This window comes from Melanotaenia boesemani, chromosome 5 (genome assembly GCF_017639745.1).
Source record: "Melanotaenia boesemani isolate fMelBoe1 chromosome 5, fMelBoe1.pri, whole genome shotgun sequence".
Classification (NCBI taxonomy): Eukaryota; Metazoa; Chordata; class Actinopteri; order Atheriniformes; family Melanotaeniidae; genus Melanotaenia; species Melanotaenia boesemani.
The window spans coordinates 30676391-30690640 of record NC_055686.1 but is presented as its reverse complement, the minus strand read 5'-3'; the positions used below and the strand labels follow the sequence as shown (position 1 = coordinate 30690640).

Genomic DNA, 14250 nt, shown 5'->3' with positions numbered 1-14250 from the left:
ATGGACCTTGGACAATGCTCAGTAACTAACCAGTGATTAGATATACTGGGGCATTGTTTTATATGCATTCAATACTTTCTGCCCCTACTAGGCCTGTCGCGATAAGCAATAAGTCAATTAATTGAACGATAAGAAAATAAGAGCACGATAAGTTTGCCGGCCGCGATAATTTTTTTTCGTCCCCCCTTTACCATAGACTGTGTATGACAATAGGTTTCACTATGGAGTATTTCGACTAAACGCTCTGGTTTCTTGCGGAGTGATCTCTCTAGTGTCACACTTGACTGCAGCATGTTGCAGCACGAGCCGGTAAGCCGCATTTGTTTTGCACGGCTGCCAACACGCAATGGCCGTGAGACTTGCGTATTTAAGTGGCTTCTCACGCTCTCGCGCTAAACCTCCGATTCTCATGCTGAAATATGTAAATAATAGATGCAAGCACCTCCTCTTTTATCATTTCGCTGCTCCCCACATGTAAGCAGAACACACACATTCTAGCTTACGACGTCAGTACAAAGCCCCCACTTCCTGGTCTACCGTAATAACCCCTGTAATCCGCAGGCACATTACGCAAATAGAATCAGCCTATATACTACCGTATATGACAAAATACACATTAAGAGCAATGCCGGCTAATCGAGAGGTTTGGGAGGATTCCCAGTGGGCCGCATAACTTTTGGGCCGGTGTCCCGGCGTATGTGAAAAAGGCGCTTTTATTTATTTAGTTTATTGACCTTTGAAAATGTGTACTTGCATTATTACGGCATATGTCACTATATTAGTTGAGAATGGTCTCAAAATGACACATTAGCGCTCTGCGCAATATTATCGTTTATCGCGATAATTTCTGAGAAAATTTATCGTACAGCTAAATTTGTTATCGTGACAGGCCTAGCCCCTACTTGTGTATGGTGGTCAATCCATTGACTAACCAGCTAACCAGGCTAACCCTACCAACCCATCTTTACAGGAGAACGTGAAAACATAAGAGGTGAAAGGCTGTTTTACTTACAACTTTATTTATTTAAAACATGATAATGCATTTTAATTGACACGAGGTTCACCATGTATGTCACATTTAGCTCTTCAAGCTACACTGTGAGAAAAAAATGCAATGTAAGAAAAAAACATGTACATAAAAGGATTGTTAGAGTAAATAAACAGTCCATTTTAAAAAAAATACACAAAAGTAAATCAGTCATGCAATGAACATACAGTACATAACAGACAAACAACAATATTGGTATATGCATGACACAGAGGACATGGTTAAAATATGTTGACAAAAGACTAAGCACAAGTGTGTGCATGTTTGATTGTCCAGGAGCCACCTTTCAACTGATATGGAAAAAAGTTTTTACTAAGCTACTTCCTGTTTCTATCCCCTGCTGACACTTTGCTCTCCCTTCTGCTTGCATTTTTCTGCAATTATTATTATTTTTCTACTCAAGAAATTTATGAACAATAGCTCCTGGACACTCCTTACCCCTGTTTTTTACCGGTTGCGTGTGAGGCACATTACGGCTGTGCCGTGGCCTCCACTGATATTCGCAGCCAGTTTAGTCAAAGGTTTGTTTTATACCGGGTACACCACAGCACTTATCAGAAGCGTCCCAGAAGCACGGTGTGCCAGCGCTCCACTAAATTTACACGCAGAGTCTATTTTTGACACGTCACGCACCCAGAATGTGTCAATTCCATAGTTCAGATACAGGGCTTAAAGTAAAAAAAAAATCTATCAATTTAAATGAGAATTTTAAAAATTAAAGGTAATAATGTTATAAGGACGCTATCACGCTATTATCAGGAACGCTGCAGCAAATGGCCCCTGCGTGCGGTTTCTGGAGGTGATCATCTGCAGTGAAAACACCGCACACTCAGAGGAGTTTGAAAGTTTGTAAACAGGACAAGAAGCTTCAAAGCTTCTGTATAGACCTATGAGTTGTTCTCAGATCCCACCCAAATAGCTGAGCTGATCTACTTCACATTTTTTCTATCTTTTCTGTATATAATATTAGGGGTGCAGCGAATATTTGGCTGACGAAAAATTTTGGTCGAAAATAGCCTAAAAGTGCATTATCGGTTTTCAGTCGAAAGACTTTTCATCGAAACAACACAACCAAAACAGGACGTTGTGATGACGCAAACAAAAAACGCAGCCAACATAGTCTTTTCTGGAAGGGCCAACATGTCTGCAGCGTGGAAGTATTTCAGTATATCTGAAAAAGACCCACGGATAGCGATTTGCAAAACGTGTAATGATGAAATTTCAAGAGGAGGTGCATCTGCAAAGAATTTCTCCACGTCGGGTTTAATTTATCACCTGAAATCCAAACATCCTGACTGCTATGCCGAGTATGAGAGGAATGTGGCACAGAAAAGGAAAATTCCTCCGAGCACGCCCACTCCGTCTGTGGCGGAAGTTTTTGAAAAGGCAAAGAAGTTTCCCAGTGACGGTGCCAAGGCAAAAGGGATTACACAAAAGATTATGGAATTCATTGCCTTAGATGATCAGCCATCCTCTGTCGTAGAAGATGTGGGATTTCGTAGGCTGATCGAACACTTTGAGCCCCGTTATGCCATGCCGAGCAGGCGACATTTCCCAGACGTGTGTTTACCTGAGTTGTTTAACGTTGTTGCAACTCTCGTCCATGCGCTTATAGCTGCTAATATTTCAGCAATCAGTTTTACAACAGACATATGGAGCTCAGACGTCAGCCTCACCAGTATGCTCAGTCTAACCGCACAATGGATTGACGCTGATTTCCAGCTGCAAAAGATTCTGCTCCATTCACAAGAGTTTCGAGGGTCACATATAGCAGCAGCCATTTTCGATGCATTCGCCAGTATGTTCGACACCTGGCATATCGACCAATCTAAAGTGCCAGCTAATAGTCAGTGACAATGCAAGAAACATGACAAAAGCGACAGAAGAAAGCCATATGAAAGGAATACGGTGCATGGCCCACACACTACATCTGGCTGTGAATGAGGGAGTGTTGTCTCAGCGCAGCATAAAAGACGTACTGGCTATAGGCAGAAGGATTGTTGGCGACTTTAAACATTCGCAGCTGGCCTATTCCCGCTTACAGTCTATGCAAGATCAGTTTGGAACACCAATAAAATGGTTCCAACAAGACGTGAGTATACGTTAGAACAGCACGTATTACATGCTGGAAAGTCTCCTTGTGCAAAAACGAGTCTTGGCTGCATACAGCGCAGATCACAAGCTCCCTGCGACATTTACTTCACACCAGTGAGTCTTAATAGAGAACATTCTCTCTCTTCTTGCCCCCTTTGACCAGCTAACTAAAGAGATCAGCTCCTCTTATGCATCTGTAGCAGACGTTATTCCTTTAATCGCAGCACTAAAGCGTCTTCTTAGCAAGGAGGTTGAGACGGACCATGGCGTGAAAACAATGAGAAGTACGCTCTTACAGTCAGTCAGCACCCGTTTCACTGAGATCTATTCGGATCCTCTGCACTTCATCGTGACTGTACTCGATCCGCATTATAAAGATCATTACTTAGATGTGGGAATAAAGCAGCGCGCCCGAGAGATGATCCAGGCCGCGATGGATGCAGAGAACCCGCCGCCGCCTGGAGATGGAGAAGCGCAGGGAGCAGAAAAAAGGCCTCGTCTCTCTGCATCACATGAGGGGCATGCACCCTCGTTGTCTGATATGTTCAGTGAGATCCTGCATGAGAGTGCCACAAATAATAACAGGTAGGCTATTCTGTTCTGATTTACTATATGTGACAATCCGATTTTATTTTCTGCTAGCCATTTTTTCTTAATTTGACAAAAATGTTTATTTATGCCCTGGCCCTATTTAAAAAAAAATTTTCTCAAATGTAAGACAGTCAACAAGCTCAACCGCTCAACAGTTAGATGTTTATCTTTCTGAAGCCCCCATCCCCAGAAGTGATAACCCTCTTGCCTACTGGAGAAATAACCAGAGCCACTTTCCTGACCTGGCAAAGTTGGCACGCAAGTACTTGTCTGCTCCGTGCACAAGCACTGACAGCGAGAGACTGTTCAGTGCAACAGCTCGTGTTCTCGATGAGAAGAGGAACAGACTTCACTGTGATAAAGCAGAGAAACTGCTCTTCATTATGAAAAACCTACCACTTTAACTCAAGAAGTAGAAGGGTGTTGTTTAAATATTTGTTTTCCACTTTGCACATCTGTAGTTCTTGGAGCATTTGTTATTGTTAAAGGCCTAAAATTAACCTGTTAAGTTTTTGTTTTGCAATCTTTGTTTTGATACACTATTATGTTGCAGGCCAACAAAAAATATGTTTATATTTTTCAGCAGCTGCACTTGTTCTGAATGCACGTTGTTCTAGTAGTCCTAAAGAGAAAATAGTATTTTATTCTTAATTTTATTTTGTATTACTTTATTATTGTACATTGTTGGAATGTGCTAAATAAATATTTTCATAATTTTGTAATTTATTTATTCTTTGAAACAGTTATATTAAGTTATACAATTGCAATGCCTGGATTTTAATGAGGTTAGTACACATTCATAGCCATGAATGCAATGGTACTAATAACTAGCATAATTAATTCTTTCTGTGTTTTGGTTTTCGGCCTTGGTTTCCTTATTTTCGGTTTTGGCCAAGAATCTTCATTTCGGTGCATCCCTATATAATATGGTTCTGATCCATGTTCACTTCATCAGAGACGGAGTCAAACAGCATCCTGGATGCTCCTGCTGCCACCAGCAGCCCTTGCCGCATAGATCAGGTAAATAAAACAGCTTTAATGCACATAAAAATATCTGTTCTTGATTTAATAGAGATACAAAAGTCAAATGTAAAAAAACAGACCATGTATGCTTATATACAGATACTGGTTTAAATAGAAAAGGGCGAATTGATAGAGCCACACAGAACTGATTGTAATAGCAGACACAGTCATTTCAATTAAACTTAAACTTAATTTTTTAATTTAATTTGAAATGACTGCTATTAACTTGTGCACTCCTGGACAATGGAGAATTTTACACTATATATTATAATGAAAGGTTGACTTTATTAGCCATCCTTCTTGTTTATAACTTGTTTTTTATTCTAAAATGTTTATTCAGCAACTAAACCAGAACCAGCGTCAACCACCATCACCCAGCACCAGCCAGCACACTCTGCCACCCTAGACCTGGTTAAAAAAAAAAACATTCTATTTCATTGCACAGGCATCTTGTTGAGTTTTATATTACAATTCAAAATATTTTATTATAGTTGCTGTGTGTTAAGTATCTGTCTCCACCCTCCCCGTTTTTCCATTAAATAGAAAAAGGGCCGACACTCTTCTGGCTATTGTGCAGGACAAGCTGTTAGATGCTGAACAGCAGAGGCAAAGCGATGCACGCTTCAACATGCTGCAGGTCTTCCAGGAACAGAGCGAGCGGCTGTACAGAGAGAGCTGAAGCCAGCAGAGATCTGTAATGGAGGGTCTCTGGGTTTACTGGTCCGTATACGTTCAGGCAATTTGTTTTTTCATTTTAAACCAAAATCGGAAAAACGGAAGTACCATAATTTTTCTGTTTTTTCATTTACAATCAAAACTGTCAAAACAGAACCAATTTTCCTTTCCTATTCCCAGAATTCAAAGACAAAAAAAGAAGAAAAAAACATATTTAAAAACTGGCCCATTTTTGGATTTTGGCAATTCTTTTTTTTTTTCCCCCCTTTCTGAATTGAAAGATGAAGACATGTTAACAGACGGCCCGGAAGTTGGAATAATTCTTTCAAATTAAAAGCCTAGATTAACGTGTAACATCTTGCAAGCACATTGGATATTATATTATACATACATAAATAACTGCGTTGACCCCATAGACCAGGAGTGGCCAACGTCGGTCCTCGAGAGCCACAATCCTGCAGGTTATACATGCATCCCTGTCCTGCACACCTGACTTTAACTAATGAGTCATTGTGCAGATCCTTATAGGCTGTTGGATCCATTTAATTTGAGTCAGGTGTGTTGGTGCAGGGATGCATGGAAAACATGCAGGATTGTGGCTCTTGAGGACCGACGTTGGCCACCCCTGCCATAGACTGTATGGTTGACCCATATAAAACAACATTAAAATGTACTTTAAGGCAGCGGTCCCCAACCCCCGGGCCACGGACCGGTACCGGTCCGTGGGTCATTTGGTACCGGGCCGCACAGAAAGAATAAATAGCTTACATTACTTCCGTTTTATTTATTTCGGAATCTGAAAGATGTTTTATTTTGAAAAATTGTCCAATTCTCCATTACATCCGTCGACGTGACTCTTGACGCAGGCCAAGGCGCTTCTCGGTCACGTGATATGTTACCGCTAAAATTAAACCCAGGAGCTAGCAAAATGAGTAAAAAACAAACGTCTTTGGAAAGTTTCTTTGCCAAGGGGAAAAGGCCCAGCCAGGAGACAGAAGAGGAGCCTTCTACTTCCAAGAAAAAGAAAGCTACATTTAATAGACAGTATCAGGATTCCTACTTAAAATACGGATTTATCCCAACGGGAGATTCCCATGCACCAAGCCCACTCTGCATAATATGCGGCGACCGACTCTCTAATGAGGCAATGAAGCCCTCAAAACTGCTTCGCCACTTGGAGACCAAGCACCCTGCATTAAAAGACAAGCCGTTGGAGTATTTTGAAAGAAAAAAGCGTGAACAAGAAGGACAGAAACAATTACTGAGGGCCACCACATCAACAAATGTGAGTGCACTGAAAGCATCATACTTGGTGGCTAATCGTATTGCTAAGTCTAAAAAGCCATTCACCATTGGCGAAGAATTGATTCTGCCCGCCACTAAAGACATCTGCCGTGAACTTCTAGGCGAGGCTGCAGTTAAAAAGATAGCACAGGTGCCTCTTTCGGCCAGCACCATCTCTCGGCGCATCGAGGAAATAGCGGAGGACATTGAGACACAATTGCTGGAGAGGATTAATACATCACCATGGTATGCACTTCAGGTTGATGAGTCTACAGATATTGACAACAAGGCAATACTACTCGTTTATGTGCGATATGCTCATCAGGAGGATGTGCATGAGGATATCTTATGTGCACTGTCATTGCCAACCAAAACCACGGCCGCAGAACTATTCAAGTCCCTTGATGATTATATATCAGGAAATCTGAAATGGACCTTTTGTGTCGGCATATGCACAGACGGGGCTGCTGCCATGACCGGACGGCTGTCTGGTTTAACTGCTCGGATTAAGGAGGTTGCACCTGAATGTGAGTCTACACATTGTGTCATTCACAGGGAAATGCTGGCTAGCCGAAAAATGCCACCGGAACTTAACAGCGTATTGAATGATGTTGTTAAAGTTATTAACCACATCAAAGCACATGCTCTTAACTCGCGCCTGTTCGAGCAACTTTGTGAGGAGATGGACATGGAGCACAGACGCCTTCTCTTATACACAGAAATAAGATGGTTATCCCGAGGGAAATTGCTGGCCAGAGTGTTTGAATTACGTGAGCCGCTGCAGAGATTTCTTTCAGAAAAAAAGTCACCGCTGGCTGCACATTTCAGTGACAAGGAATGGGTCGCTAAACTTGCTTACTTGTGCGACATTTTCAGCCAGCTCAATGAACTCAATCTGTCACTCCAGGGGAAAATGACCACTGTCTTCAAGTTGGCAGATAAAGTAGCTGCATTTAAAGCCAAATTGGATTTGTGGAGACGGCGCGTGAACAGAGGCATATTTGACATATTTCAAACAGTAGCAGGGATTTTGGAAGAGACAGAGTCAGAGCCTTCATTCTCCCAGCTGGTGCACGATCACCTGTCCTTGCTATTGAACGAGTTTGAGCGCTACTTCCCAACCACAAAAGATCCACGAACTGCCAAAGAATGGATCCGCAACCCATTTCTCAACAAACCAGGTGAATCCAACATGTCCGTGCAAGAACAAGATCAACTGCTGGAGATCGCAAATGAAGGCAGCCTTAAAAGCATGTTCGAGACAACAACTCTGCCGGTGTTCTGGATCAAAGTCATGGCTGAATATCCTGAGATCGCCACAACAGCACTGAAAACACTGTTGCCATTTCCGACATCCTACCTGTGTGAGGCGGGGTTTTCTGCGGTGACGGCAACCAAAACAAAATTACGAAGTAGACTGGACATAAGCCACACACTTCGGGTGTCACTGTCTCCTATCACCCCTAGATGGGACCACCTGACTGCAGACAAACAAGCTCAGGGCTCCCACTGATTCAGCACTGTGGTGAGTCGGATTTGTCATGCACTTTGTATTTGCGGTGTATCTTATTTTGAAGGGACGTTTAAACGTTACCATAGCGACCAGAGAGCGTTGCGGGCAGAGAGGACGTTGCTCATGTCTTGATTCGCGTTTATTGTTATATTTAGAAAATACCACAGTTTTCATGCAGGTCATATCATATTATTTTGTTGTATTTATCCGCCACACTTTAAAGGCCGGTCCCTGAAAATATTGTCTGACATTTAACCGGTCCGTGAGGTAAGAAAGGTTGGGGACCGCTGCTTTAAGGCATACAGTGATCCTGAAGTAATAAAATAAAAAATTATAAAAATTAAAGCCCAGTGGAGGACAAGTAAGGATTACAACAGATTGTTCACTGTTTCTGAAATCAAAGTGCTGTGAACTCCTAAGTTACGTTTAACTGCTGTGCTAAGCTGCCATATCACATGGCAAAACGAGTCAATAAAATAATTTTGAACTTAAAACGCTCATATTTTCTAGAGAAGTGTTTACCCAGTTGAGATCACACAAACAGTGCAGTTAAAAATGCCATGAAGATAAGTACCTTTGTTTATAATGATACGTAATCTATCATTTTCAATTTTGCTTGCAGACATGATGGCCAGACGAGTGGTACCACCCTGCTGGTGCAGTCTGATTGGTTGTGACAACTGCGTTTCAGAATGAGTGATGACTTCACCCAGTTGCCAGAAATGCAGGGACAGCAGCTTTGGGGAACTGCAGTTTCATTTAACAGAATTGGAGAACGTGATAGACTTCCTCCAGCCTTTCATCAGGAGATAGAATTTCTTCTGGTGCTTTTTCTGTTCAGTTAAAAAGTTATGGTTAAGCTGGTTCAAAGCATTTGTTTATGTTGAAATTAAAAGTAGGCATTGTATCAATGTTCTGTGTGGTGGAAAACAACTACAAGTCAGCCAAGAAGCAGCAGCACTGCAGGTAAACAACAGCTGGAAGCAGGTGACTTCTATAATAGTTACAGCAGCAGTCATGTTTCAAAAAGTATTAAAGGCTGATCTACCTTTAGCTGGAACAAACAAAGTAGATAGTCTTGATTGATCAAAGTGTATCAATATAAACAACTTGACAGCAGCTTCTCCCCTGAGCCACCACACACACCCAGCAGGAAAATCCCTCATGTTAGAGACGTGGACTTGAGTCACATTTCCAGTGACTCAAGACTCAACCTCACGATTTGAGGGTCACGAACGATTATTTTTTATGATCTCCTCCCTGTCTGATCTCCTGTCTGCTGTCATTTCCCAGACGTAACACTGACGTATCCCCAGCGCACACACACACACACAATTACAACAATAGTAGTGTCAACACATCTGTTGCTGCAACACAGTTGGAACTTTTGGGTGTTAAAACTTGGTAAAAAGCTACCAATATAAGAGCAGCAAACTGCAATATCTGTGGTATAAAAAGCCAGGAGTCTGGCTCCACCACACCCACCTTCATCCACCTTAAAAACACACCTGTAGAAGTAAGTCACTGTAATATGAAGCTAATGTTAGCATCTATGTAAGCAACGAGCTTAGCACCACAGTGCTGTAAATGTTTGCATTATTTTAGTACAAATGTAGCAACATGCTAACTCCATCAGATTGGCTCCACTGAATGTGTTAAGAAAATTGAGACATTTACTGTACACAGTTTCCATAAACTGTCAACTTTGCCATGATGACGTTAAACTGGGACCAAACTGGGATCAGATTCCCTTTAAACAAAGCAGTTTAACTGGGTCTGTTCATTAGAAAAGTAAAGTTGTTGCTGATTGAGGAACGTAAGGAATATTTATTGGACCTGCAAGTACTAGATCTAAATTAAAATATTTTGTTATTTTTATATTTTAAAAAAGTTGAATACTTTTTTACCAATCTCACACAGTTATTTTTGCAGGAAAGAGTTAAAAACGCTAATTTACATGAAAAAAACGTTTTTTTCTAACTTGTCTTGCTGTGTTGTCCTGGTCAAATTTGCTTTGCTAAAAGGAGCTTCGTGTTTATAAGGTTCCTCTTGATAATCTGATGTTTTATTATTTTTTTTAATCTTATTTATATTAAATTATGGAATTTATGTAAATTTGCTGGACCTGACAGGAGGGGACAGAAAAAAAGTAGAATAGTGAAGAGAAGTAAAAAGGAAAGCAGTAAAAAGAAAGAGGAGACAAAGTAGAAAGAAGCAACAAGCTTCAATCCTACCCAACACCAGACAACCAGCTGCTACACCTGTATAGAAACACAGCAGATAATTTCCTACATCTTTTACTGGTAAACTAAGCTGACAATCATAAGGAGTTACTAAAAAAAAAAAAAAAAAAGAAAAAGAAAAAGAAAAAAAAAATTAACAAGATGTATCGCAACAACAACAATCTACCAGAAACACACAAAAGAACATAAACAGAAGTATCTCTTAGTGTATAAAACCACTGGATGACTCAGTGACTGTCAGCATGCAGAGGAGGCATCAGAGATGTGATCCTGCAAATGCGACCACGTCTCTACAAAGCTAGAGGCAGACAAGGGCGACCCAGAGACCCGGGCGAGCAGCAGCAATCCTGGAGCACAAATCCAAGCCAGACCACCATGAAGACGACCCTGAACGCACATAGAGGGTGGCAGAGGAAGGCCCCAGCCATCCAGGGCAGAGGGCATATCTGCTGTAAAGTTTGCAATCTAGTGACGAAATAATATAAATTTAACTTTCTTTCATGTTAAGAGAATTTTACAATATTGGAAGTTTACTATGAAAGAAAAAAAGACATTAAAACTGTAAATAATGGTGTCCAGTGCATCTTTATGGCAGCTTTTAATCTTGCATCAAATATTTATGGGGGGGGTCCTTCTCTTTCATGGGACCCCAAATTCCTGGCGGTGCCCCCGCCTGTTCAAATGTTCTGGGAGGACAGACTGAAGGTGATGCTTTGAATGTTTGTGGGGTTAAAGTGGAAATGAAACAGCCTCGGACTGAACTCTAAAACTGGTTTTTGGAGCAATATAGTAAAGTCCCTCTTTGCTTTCTGTCCTCCCTTGGTTCACCAGTCTCCATCGTTCATTCAGTTTTCTCTCTCACTTTGACGCAGACAAGTGGACTCTAATCAGGGACCGCGACACCAACCAACCCAGTAACGTCACAGTTGATAGTACTGCAAGATGGCGGCGCCCTTGCTACGAAAACTGAACCAGTCCTACGTTTTTCTTTTATATGTCCATAATTGTCACGTTTGTTATATAATTACTCATAAGTATAGGTCACAATCTAGTAAATAATGTTAATTTAGTTGACCGTTTCATTTCCACTTTAAGGCAGGTCTGAGGGAGAGAAAGTTAAGGAGGAGGAGGGAGAACGGGAACGCAAGTAGCTCTTTACAGAATAACTCTTCCTCCATTATTTCAACACGTCCTGCCGGCCATCACAGTATTTCATTTAATCTGTTTCATTTTTTCAGTTCAGTCTTGCAGAGAAAGCAAGACTTACAGAAAAATAAACATTTTCCACCGCAACTCAAAACCACATCAACCCCACAGAGCCACCGCTCCGCCGCACAACTGAACCCACTAAGCACCAAACACCACAACCACGAAGTTCCCGGAAATATTAACACTTACCGATAAAGGCAAACACATCACACCAACATATGTAAATTCTCACCTCCCTTCCCGACGAGGCGTCCCTCGATAACAAGTCTTAGTCTGATCCTTCTTCGGTCCTGTCGTTTCTCCCAAACGAGCTGGTCTCCGCAGAGGACAGAAACCAACAATTGTCAGTATCCAGATACGTCGGAGTCTCCAGATGGAGTTTAAACTTTTCATTAAATAATGTTGCAGAAATACCTTCAAACGAAGTGAAGCGGATCCTCGAGACTTTGTAATATTATTATTATTATTATTATTATTCCTCTTCCTCTTCCTCTTCCTCCTCCTCCTCCTCCTCCTCCTGTTCGTCTTCTTCTTAAGCCTTTTGGCGCTTAGCAAACAACGTAGAGGTGCGCATTACCACCAACTACTGGTAAGGAGTGTCACATACATAAATATATATATATATATATATGTGTATATATATATGTGTGTGTGTGTGTGTGTGTATATATATATATATGTATATATATCACTTCAACTACACAACTCGTGTCGTTTTATTCAAAACAGAAGAACAGACTTTTTGGAAAACAATGTGGAGGCGACCATGGAGACAGACCACAGGAAACCCCAGATACTGTCTTGGGGTTACCGAGCAACAGTGAACAACTTGCTATAACATGAAACACCAGTTTATATTATTGCACGGTGAATTATGTAATTAAGAGTCCACTACAATATATATGTGGTGGAGTAGGTTTTTCTTACTCCAATCTCCTCGCTTCCCCATCGAAGGCGTAAGGTGTAGCGAATATGGCGGTAATTGCTGAGCGGAGTAGAGTGCCTTTATATTTGGGCAGGTGTTTGTCCGTTTAGTATGCGCTGTACGCTGACAGTTCTGTCAACATTTCCTCCCCTGTGACCTTAAGTGCCATAATCTCTTTCCTTCTCCGCTGGGGCTGTGGCAGTCCTTGGGTATTTACACCCACGTGATTCTTTGCAGCGTTGCAGTGTGCTGATTGTCACAGCTGTGCGGAAGGCCGCATGACGTGCAATTTCACCTTTGCGGTGCACTGCTGAGTTGTGACTGAGTTTGGTGCTGGGGTATGGGATAAGCTTTGTGCCACTGGGGAGCGAATCTGAATTCTTTATATTTGAATTTGAATCATTCAATTTGAATTTGAATTTGAATATGCCTGTTTGAATAATTGCTTAAAAAAACTGAATCCAAATTACCATATTTCATATTGAATCTTTGTTTTTTGAATGCGTATATTGGTAAAGTTGAAACTTTTGTATTTGAAAAAATTCATTCCCTAATTCAGAGATCATTCCTTCCAGCAGTCATCACGCTCTGGAACAAGGCAACATCTTTTTCTAATCAGTTATTATTAGGGTCCGAGCCATACGAAGTATGGCAAGGCCCTATTGTGGTTGAAATGTTTATTCTCCTCCGTTCTTCTAAGCGCTTCGACCCCAAATATGACCCCCTAAACACCCATGAAAAGTTGTGAAACTTGCCACACACGTCAAGCTCGGCGTAACTCGGATATGATAAGGTCCGCATACACTTCAATGCAAAAACGGCTCAACAGCGCCACCTACAGTCACCAAAAATCACCACATGAATGGGGCCCCGGAAGTCTACTTCAACGTAGGAAGACGAAACTCGCCACACACGTGCACCACCCCGAGATGACCAAAAAACTCAATGTAACACATGTCGCCATGGCAACGGGGCGCCCGCCATCTTGGCGTGTGCGGCCATTTTTTTCCCATTTTTTGCACTTTACACACATCGTATTTGAACGAACTAGTCAGAGGGGATTCGTGCGACTGACTCCAAACTTGGTGGGAAGCTTACTGAGAAGTTGGGGACCAAACGCTCCTCAAATCTTTCTAATAGCAGAAAGCGTGTTACCGTGGCAACCGACGGAAAAACGCCTTCTCGCCATGAAACACGGTTTGCTCATATCTCCATAGAAATACTTGGGATCTGCACCAAACTTCACAGGATTCATACGTGTGACACCCCAAGTCCAGCAAAGAAGTCAATTGAACACCTGTTGCTATGGCAACGGGGTGCCCGCCATCTTGGATTTCACTGCTATTTGAACGAACTAGTCTGAGGGGATTCGTGCGATTGACTCCAAACTTGGTGGGAAGCTTCATGACAAGTTGGGGATCAAACGCTCCTCAAATCTTTCTAATAGGAAGAAGCGTGTAACCGTGGCAACCGACGGAAGAATGCCCTCGCCATGAAACACCGTTTGCTTATATCTCCATAGGAATACGTGGGATCTGCACCAAACTTGACAGGATTCACACTTGTGACACCCCAAGTCCAGCATTGATGTCAATGGAACACCTGTTGCCATGGCAACGGACTGCCCGCCATCTTGGATTTCACT

At 41.8% G+C, this 14250-nt stretch overlaps 2 protein-coding genes across 2 annotated transcripts in view; one reads left to right on the top strand and one right to left on the bottom strand.

Annotated features, from left to right (window-relative positions):
- Positions 1–12117, bottom strand: part of LOC121639874 (gastrula zinc finger protein XlCGF52.1-like) — a 37856-nt gene extending 25739 nt beyond the window's left edge. The window contains exon 1 of the mRNA XM_041985456.1: positions 12095–12117. The gene's annotated coding sequence lies outside the window, so the exon portion shown is untranslated. The remainder of the gene's footprint in view (positions 1–12094) is intronic.
- On the top strand, positions 6360–12285 carry LOC121639303 (SCAN domain-containing protein 3-like). The gene is made up of 2 exons (XM_041984466.1): positions 6360–8532; positions 12275–12285. The coding sequence occupies exon 1, from the start codon at positions 6360–6362 to the stop codon at positions 8226–8228; it is 1869 nt and encodes a 622-aa protein (XP_041840400.1). The 3' UTR covers positions 8229–8532; positions 12275–12285.
- The last annotated feature ends 1965 nt before the right edge of the window (positions 12286–14250 follow it).